This window comes from Limulus polyphemus, unplaced genomic scaffold, assembly GCF_000517525.1.
Source record: "Limulus polyphemus unplaced genomic scaffold, Limulus_polyphemus-2.1.2 Scaffold139, whole genome shotgun sequence".
NCBI lineage: Eukaryota > Metazoa > Arthropoda > Merostomata > Xiphosura > Limulidae > Limulus > Limulus polyphemus.
The window spans coordinates 893,230-902,340 of NW_013665749.1; the positions used below are offsets into that span (position 1 = coordinate 893,230).

General features: G+C 30.7%; 1 protein-coding gene across 4 annotated transcripts in view; it reads left to right on the top strand.

The window, feature by feature from the left end:
* The first annotated feature begins 1,865 nt into the window (after window positions 1-1,865).
* The window catches only part of LOC106474550 (septin-7-like), an 80,262-nt gene continuing 73,016 nt past the window's right edge, over window positions 1,866-9,111 (top strand). For 3 of the 4 annotated variants that reach the window (XM_022379840.1, XM_022379844.1, XM_022379829.1), the window contains exons 1-2: window positions 1,877-2,053; window positions 7,471-7,503. In XM_022379840.1, coding sequence (XP_022235548.1) covers window positions 2,041-2,053; window positions 7,471-7,503 — 46 coding nt within the window. In that variant the 5' untranslated portion in view covers window positions 1,877-2,040. Of the gene's footprint in view, window positions 2,054-7,470; window positions 7,504-9,111 lie in introns of all 4 variants that reach the window. The other variant, XM_022379832.1, reaches the window with a different exon arrangement.

Consider the following 9,111-nt stretch of genomic DNA (forward strand, 5'->3'; position numbering starts at 1 on the left):
ACCAGTTTTATTAAGTAAAGACTTGTGTCGTTAAAGTTTCGTTGAAACGAAGTTACGGAAAATTAATTAACACACGGAGACGTAACAATACTATCGTTGTACTGAGTTGTTTAAATCAGTAATATAATTTAACAATTAATAACTACTCTGCATGTAAATAGAAGAGTACTTTACTATAATAAAACATACATATTTATGATAAGTTAAATCTAGCCCCCCATATAGTGTTACAATAGAATAATGATTTGTTGACTTTTCATTGAATGTTTGTGGATTTTATCTGAACAACCATGCAGTTGTTTAAGCTATATTTCGTGTCAAATTGCTTCCAGATTTAATCGCATAGCACCTATTTTTTACAAATTTTCTGGGGGGCATGCCCCTAGATCCCCATAGTATTAGCATGCTTTGTATGCTGATTGTGCTTCGCACAACATGTGTTGGCTTTTGATCTCACAAATTAGAATCCCCCCCCTCCAAACATTCCGTGTACGGGCCTGGATAAGGTAATAGTACAAAATTTGCATCCCGCAGTCCAGCAACGATTTAGTAACAATATATGTATAGAGAATAACTCTCCTATTTCTAGTATTTCACGAAAACAAAATTTAAGTATCACTTGATTAGAATTTTGACTTCTGTATATTTTTAGTTATGTCCAAATGATAAATTCTTATAGACTGAAACATACAAAAACAGATTCTCAAAAACATTCCTACTTGGTCAACTGTATGACCCTGCAAATTATGTGGTGGTAAAGGCAAATAATTTTATTACGAATTTCTGGGTCTTCTCTTTGGGCTGTCTTCCTGGTTTTGACTTTGTTAACTTTCTGAATTGAAAAAGCGCGCTTTAATTTGGGCATTTTCAAAATTGATATGTGCTTCGGATAAAACATATGTGTTATTATAGAGTTGTAGCCGAGTGCTCTGATTGAACCAAATTTGATGTCGTTGCGTCAGTGTGTCTCCTTGACAACCAAGCAAACGTAATGGGGAATTTCAGGCATTAATTATGATTTTTGTGCGCCAGCTATACGAAGCGTGAGGCACACATATACCCGGTTCGATTTATTACTCATCACGATCTCTACAAACCTATTTATATGTCGAAAGTAGCACATCATCCGTTTCATATATATATATATATACATGACTGGAAGAATTTTAAAAAGACAAACTTGCTTGTCGCGGCAAAAAGCGCTGTCGTTTCGTGCAAGTTGCGTGTCGATCGGTACCGCAACGACCGAGATATCGGCGTGACAGACGGACAAATAGACAGCTTTTTCGTCTTTGTATAGTAGATTGCTCATTTTGTTTACCACTTTTGGCCATTATCTTTATTTCAGTTAGCATAATCTCAGTTAGTAAGCGTTTTAGTATTACTCCGTTATTCCACCTCTTGATCGAATCTCCTGTTTTGTGGACCTATTTGGTGAAGCTCAATACTAAAACAGCCAAGGGAAACAAAACATGACAGTGTGCAGCTAAAGGATCAGCAATTTAGCCACTTTACACAGTCGGATCTGTATTATTAAATCTATACACACACGCAAATGTGTGAACGTTTTGAAAATTTTAGGTGAAAATTTCAAAAAACACTTGCATACAGCAATATATCAGTCTGCGTGTTGGTTAGAAAATAATGCATATTCTAAAAGGAAGTCGAAGTACATGTATTATCCTTACAGTATAAATACACATTTCATGGATTTAAAACCAGTTTCTTTTTTATTAATATAGAAAGTAAAAATAGTAAGACGAACACAAACATAAAAGTAACAAATCGTGTTCGAATATTTCTTGTACTGTCCTCTATCGTATCCCTATGCAACTATACGACGGTTATTGATCATGTTATCGTTTAGACGCGGCAAGAAACGGTTGTGGTTAATACAATAGTACAAGTATTAGTAATTCACAGTTTGTTAAAACTTGGGTAGGACTGCTACTTTATAGTAAAGCATGTATTATCCTTTAATTGATTGTATGATAGACTATTACATGTAACGTTAGTGTGAGTGAATTTTACCGTAACATAATGCAAAAAAGTGGTAAGTGATTCTTAAAAATGTGTTTTTGCATATAAAACATTTTTGTTACTCAACCTACTATTAATATGTCAACATTAAACAACAGTTAGGCCTAACTGTCAATGTCACTGGAATAGTGTCACACACGTAGTGTTTGTGTATTAAAAATTTGAGGCAAACACAAATTGGTTGCGATTTATGTGAAACGATATTGCAGTGATGGGCTAAAACTCAAAAGTAAAAGTGACAGGAAGTTCCCCGTTAACTTGCAAGTTTTGTGCAGTGACGAAAATTTAATATTATTAATACATTTTTTGTTGGTTCACATATGATTAAATTGTACTTTATTTATATATAATTTAGGATGTTTAAGACTAACAATCATTACACTGCATAATAACTGAATGCTAGTGTTAATTAGTGTTAAAATAGATTATAAGACAAATAGATTTTTTAATGTTTGTAGTTTAACTTTAAATATAACTTAGTTCTTTGTGAGAAGCCTCATATTATAGAGTTCAGAAAATCAATTAAGAATATTTGTGCATTTTTGTCTTTACTTTAGTGTACTTAAGACTTAAGTCTCTTTCCAGATTGTTAAATTAATACTATTCTCATGTCATGCAGTTGCTAATGGAGTCTTAGCTTGATTCTATTGCAAAAAGTTAATAACCTTGGCTTTTTGTGCAAAGTAACTTGAATGTGACTTTATTTATCATCACTTGCTTTCTATCTCTCTCTTTTTCATTTTGTTACTTTATCTTATCCCCCCCCCAAAAAAAAAACAAACAACAACAAACAAACACAATGTGTTTTGAATTTATTCAATATTCAGAATAATGTAATCAATTTACAGGTTAAAAGTTTTTAAACCTTGGACATTACATATGTTTTGTTCACATAAAATATGTGATTGTTTATTATGGTTTAGGCAAAGAGAGCATATAGAGTTTCTGGGACTTATTTTAATGGAATTATGAATTTAAGTCCAATAAGCTTGAGAAAAAAGGGTAAGAGGTGATCTGAATGAAGTTAACAAAATTGTTTGGGAAGTGATAGAATAAAGACCTCAGATTTGTTTGTGCTTATGCTGAAAACAATAGTTGAGAGGATACAAGTTTGAAATTTGGAAAAGACAAGCTAGGTTCCACTTAAGACAGTACTATTAGGTTTAAGGAATGAGTTGCTGTTGGCACTGGAGGCTTGCACCTCACAAGAAATTAGGAAGAGAATGGACAATTTCTTAAAAATAAATGGTGTCATTAAATTTATAATTTTCTCTAGGGATGGGTGTACAGGGACAGCCTTGAAGGAATGTTCTCTGTATATTACTCTATCATAATATTGGTAAAACCTTATTGAACACACCGTGTATAGTAATCATTGAATTACTGCAGTAAGACTACACTGGTATTGGTATGTTGGAAATTATACAAATGGAGTACTGGATGGATACATGGTTAAAAACATTTGAGCTATGAAGAAAAGCTTAGAAATTTGAATTTATTTGTTCTGCAGCATATAACTAGAAATTACTATTCAGGTGTTTAAAGTTTTGGGGTTGAACAATCTTTGTGAATAAATTGTTTGAGTTTGGGAGAGAAAAAAAGTGTGAAAATTACAAAGTTGAGTATCAAAAGCAATAGTTTTAAGCATTGAAATCCCATATGCAGACTTGTTAAGGTGGTTCTTAATATGAAAAATGAGAATTATGCTGGGTTTAATAAGATGCAAAATAATAGGGTTATGACTAAGGAACTGAGAAACAATGGATAACAGTATCAAATAGTCTTGAAACTAAGGCTATTCTTTGGGAGAGATAGGGGAAGAACCCAAAATGTTTGTAGTAGGGAGATTCCCAAATTAAGTATACTGATAAACTTTTGTAGTAGAGCACTAAAATAAAAAATGCTTACCAGGCATTAAAGTTCAAATATTATTGATAAAGCAGATAGTATTGTAGCAGGAAGAAATGAAGATTCAGTATTTGTAGTGCTTATTGGTACAAATAATGTTAGTAATGGCAGACAGACCAGAATAGTTGCTTATAAAGTACAAAGAAATACTGGAGAATTACAAAAGGTGTAAAATGATGTGTACTTGTTAGGTACAGACAGAAAGTGTTAAGTAGGGTGCAAGATTTATGTACTTGTTAGGTACAGACAAAGTGTTAAGTAAGGTGTAAGATTTAGGTAACGGATTAATGGGAACCTACCTAAATATAAGGTTGCTTTATCTGTAGAAGATAGGAAGAACTGTTAAATAGGTTGGAAAATAGACTGTTTGGAGAAGCATTAAATGATAATTCAAACCAAGATAAAGAGATGAGGGATAGTTTTTGGAAACTTGTGGATTTTGTTTTGGCTTATAAAAGACATGACAAACAATTAAAATATTAGAAAATGTGTGGGATTTAATAGAAGTGTAGAATTTTTGCAAATAATTTAGTTGCTTTTAGTGGTATTGTCCAATCATGGTTAAATGATTCCAATGATGTAAGTTTATAGTGGTTTTAAGATGTTTTGTAAAATCTGTAAACAAAATGAGAGACAAGCTGTTTTGTTTGTCAGAAGTGATATAAATGCTTGCTTATGTGAGATTGGTTTAATAGAAAATACTATATTAGAAAATGTTTTCGGTTCTGATGAGGATATGGTTAAATATGCTATTATTAAAGTGATAAGTACCAGTGATCATGATATTATTACCTCTGAGGCCAGGTAGTAAGCAGGGCCCAAGAGAGAAATCCTGGGCCCCTCATCCTCTCATATTCCTCTTCAATCATGTATATTATTATTTCCCCTTTCAAGACTAACCAAAATGTAGCATCAGCATACAAATACTACTTTTTTTTTTGAGAGAGAGAAAGGAGAAGGACTTCTTGGTGTCATATGTATGGAAAATATTTGCCTGAGCCCCAGTGATTTTCACCTGATGCACCTCCCTTCTACTCTCCCAGGCCATGGTAGTAAATATTATGTCTCTGATCTTAGAAAATCTTACTTAAAAGGAAAAGTGTCATCGATGCTTGGTTTTTGGTTTTAGGGTTATTTGTTGAAAAATATTGTATTCCTTATTAGTTTCTACACAGACCAAATCTTGAATGATTGAACAGAAATATAACTTGTTTGATCAATAACAAATGTGGCTTATCAAAGAATATGAGAATAGTAAAATAGAAGATGTCATATAAAATACCAAAATGAAAACATGTTAAAAAACAACTGATTCCTGGTTTTAAACAGTTAAGCTGTTAAAAATATAAGTGTCTTTGTCTCTGGAACACTGAAGAACTAAGGGGTGACCTGATTCAAGTGTTTAATATATTTAAGGGCTTCAATAAACTGCTAATGGATGGTATGTTGGAAAGATAAGGTTGGAGATGAAATCCTGAAATAAGTTTAACATGTATATGGTGAAGGTCCAAGCTAATTATAAGGCAAAATTGTTCTTTATTAGAGAAATAAATTCATAGAATATTTTTCTGGTGGGGTTTGTGCTGTTGCTAGCTTAAACTAATATAAACCTTTAGTTACATGTAGATAGTTAAATGCATGTGATAGGTTACATTAAGTTTTATACAAATACTTTACTTTGTTTCATGGGTGAAGGTTTGGGCATGGTTTGATATCACCTTGCTCATCTTTTTTTTTTAAAGTTTATAATTAAACTTATGAAATGGTTTGCCCGAATTATGATTTGTGAATTAATAGAAATATTCTATATAGAATTTTATCTTATTGTCCTCAGCAAGTTTACAACTACTGCCTAAGTATGTATAGCTGTCAGATGATATAAATAAACAACAATAGTTTCAAAACAGTTACCAGAGAGACCCCACTCCCTGTCAAAAAAGAGCCATATTTCCACCAACATTTCATTTTTAACAAATTTCATATTTTCACACGTATTTACTTTCCTAAGTAGTTATTTGAGACACCTTATTGAAATGCCTTCTCAGTGACATTGTGCAAAACATTTGGGTGACTTTTTTTTTAAAAAAACAACAGGTATTTGATAAAAAAAAAAAGGAAATTAAGAAATAAGAAAATCACTTTTTCTACCACAATGAAGACTATTTATTGAAGGCAAGCTTTCACGATGTTTAGGTAAATAATCTCTTACAATAAATTCCAACAACTAGGCTACACATGTAAAAGAAGCTAGTGTAATAGTCTTTTAATTTCTTGATCCTCTTTTGACTTCTTCCTTTTAAAAGGAATTACATTACAGCAAGGACATCAACATGTAAAGATTGCAAGGGCAGACTGTTACAGTAAAGTAGTGACGTTAGTTTAATAAGTTGTTTTACAATGTGGAGAGAAATTTACAGTTTGGACAGGAGTTAGAATAAACTGATCGAACTGACTGAAATTATTAGGTGTATAGACAACCTTATTGTAGGTAATTTGAATAGTGGAATATAAAAACTAGAAACATAAACTTGTGTATTTAGGGATAATAGGTTCAAACTCTGAACAGTCTAAATTTATATATATATTGAATTTTTCTTTGTTAAAATTTATTTTGATTAAATGTTATGAATTGTAGAATGATTTAGCTTGTGATATGTATTCCTAAGAACTTAAGAACAAAATCAAAGAAGAATTTGTTATGATGTGAAATAGATTAAGTTAGTGAATTGAAATTATTATTGATTTTTATTTAAGTCATTTACAAATTAGATTTTAAAGCCAAGGATTAATAACAGTAATACTTTTATTTTTAAATTATTAAGAATTTTATTAGATGTGAAGAGCTATATTTAACATTTATTTGATGCTTTGGCTGCTTTTTTGCGGAGGGGTGGGGTGAGGACTGATTCCATAGGCTGAATGGGATTCAATCACCTTGTTTTTACTTATTTTGGAGTCATCAGTAATTTTTGTTGTGTGTAGGAACCTTTAAAGACATATGTAATAGCCCTGCTACTCCTTAATTCAAACATTTCAAACTTTCATAAATCTCGTCATGCATTTCATTTTAGCAGTAACAGTAAACTTCTTTTTGTACATTTAAATAAATTGAACAATTAGAAATCTCATAATCTTATTCACAAATAATTTTTTTTAAATTCTAGTCAAGAACCTGTGGTACATAATAACGTTTCTGTTAGAATTATAAACTTCTCCACAGCTTTTTTTCCATTCATTTGAGTATTATCATGAAACACCAAAAGAATTTCACATTATAATTTAATTTTTCAAATTAATTTTTATTAGTTGATTTTTGTGTTTTTTACTTAAATTACCATATTTTTAGAAAATGCATTACCATAGTATATTGGGTTCAGTTTGAAGTACAATCCTATTGTCCATTTCTGTCTATTGAATATTTTATATATGCACCATGCCCACATCTAGAGTTTTATTATTTTCAAATACTAATTTTATTGCCCTGTATCAATTTTTTAGTATTGTATTACTTTCCTATTGCAGATTATCCCAGTTATTCTTCAAGTAGGCGTTTTGGTGAGTACATGTATTTTACTGATGTTACTTAAAACCTTTACAATCATAACTTAATGTGGTTACATATTGTAAATGTAATTAAAATAACGAGCATGACAGACACTCAAGTTTAAAATGCTATAAAACTCATTCTTGTATTGTACACTAACTTATATTACTAACTAAAACTTTTCAAAGATGCACACAAGATAAATGGTGTTAAGCATTTTTTAATAAGAAAATTTACTGATGCACCAAATTTTGATAAAACTGATCCATTGGTTATTAATCAGAAAAGGTTAAATTTATGTAAAAGATGTAATATAGTTACTGAGTATTTAATTCTGATATTTAAATATTAGAAGCTGTCTTCCACAAGGAATACCATTCTTTTCTTTCTATATTTTAGTTTTATTTTATTTTGGAGTGTGCATTATAAGTACAATGTATACATGTTTATCTATTCCACCCTGTGCAGAATTAAAATTTTTGTAAAGAGACTTGTGTATCAATATAAATATTCTCCTATGCAAACTAAACCTCCCAGTGTATATGTAGATTTGAAAGACTTAATCAGTTGTTACATAGTAGGCTAAGAACTTTTAAGGTTTTCCCTTCTTTACAACTAGTTGGACCTCAATTGTTGATGATAAATCACATTTTTGAAATTTGGGGGAGATTAATATATAGGGTTGGATTCAGTTTTTCTAGCCATGTCTTAGATATACAACTGCACTTTCTATAATATATTCAGTGTAAAAACTATTTGTTTACACATTTATTTGGTACAGCCAGATACAAAAGTTATATTTTTGTGATAATAGTAAAACCTTCAACTTGTACAGTGTATAATAAATTTATAAAAGGTTACACAAAATTTGCTTTGGATATACATATGTTATTATATCAAAACTATTAGTGTTTTTCATACATGCTTGAAAAAAAGCTTGAATTTAAAGATGTCGTTTCAAGCACTTGAAGGTCCTTATATTTTGGGAAAAGTTTGGATTTTACTTGACGGATGCATAAAATGTGAACAAAATTGTGTGATTCAGAGTTGTGAAACTACACAAGCATCACTCCATTCTCCCAATCTCCTATAACAAAAGAGTTTTCAGAGAGAGTTTAAGATATTGGCTGGTCAAATATAAAGCATTAAAAATGTATATTTGGAATCTGTTCAAGTGCATTTTCTAATAACTGGCATGGAAAAAGTAGCTAACGATACATTTTATTTTACTTTCAGTTTTAATTTCAACAATTTTCGTTATTACTCGATTGACATAGTTGTATTCTAGTTGTGAAAACTGTCTACTTTCTAATAACTAGCATGGAAAAAGTAGCTAACGATACATTTTATTTTTAACAATTTTCGTTATTACTCGATTGACATAGTTGTATTCTCGTTGTGAAAACTGTCTACTTTCTGCTATAAACTTACACTATCTGGGTAGGTTGGATTGCTATAGGATATGGGGTGGGGGTATGAAATTAAATATAAAAAAAAGACTTAATTGTGCAGAAAATTAGAAACTTGAATATGTTTATATTGTTGTTAAAAAAAGTGTAGGAACCTTGTAGAAATATATATATATATATTTTGTTAAACAAGACCGATGTCTGTAGGTT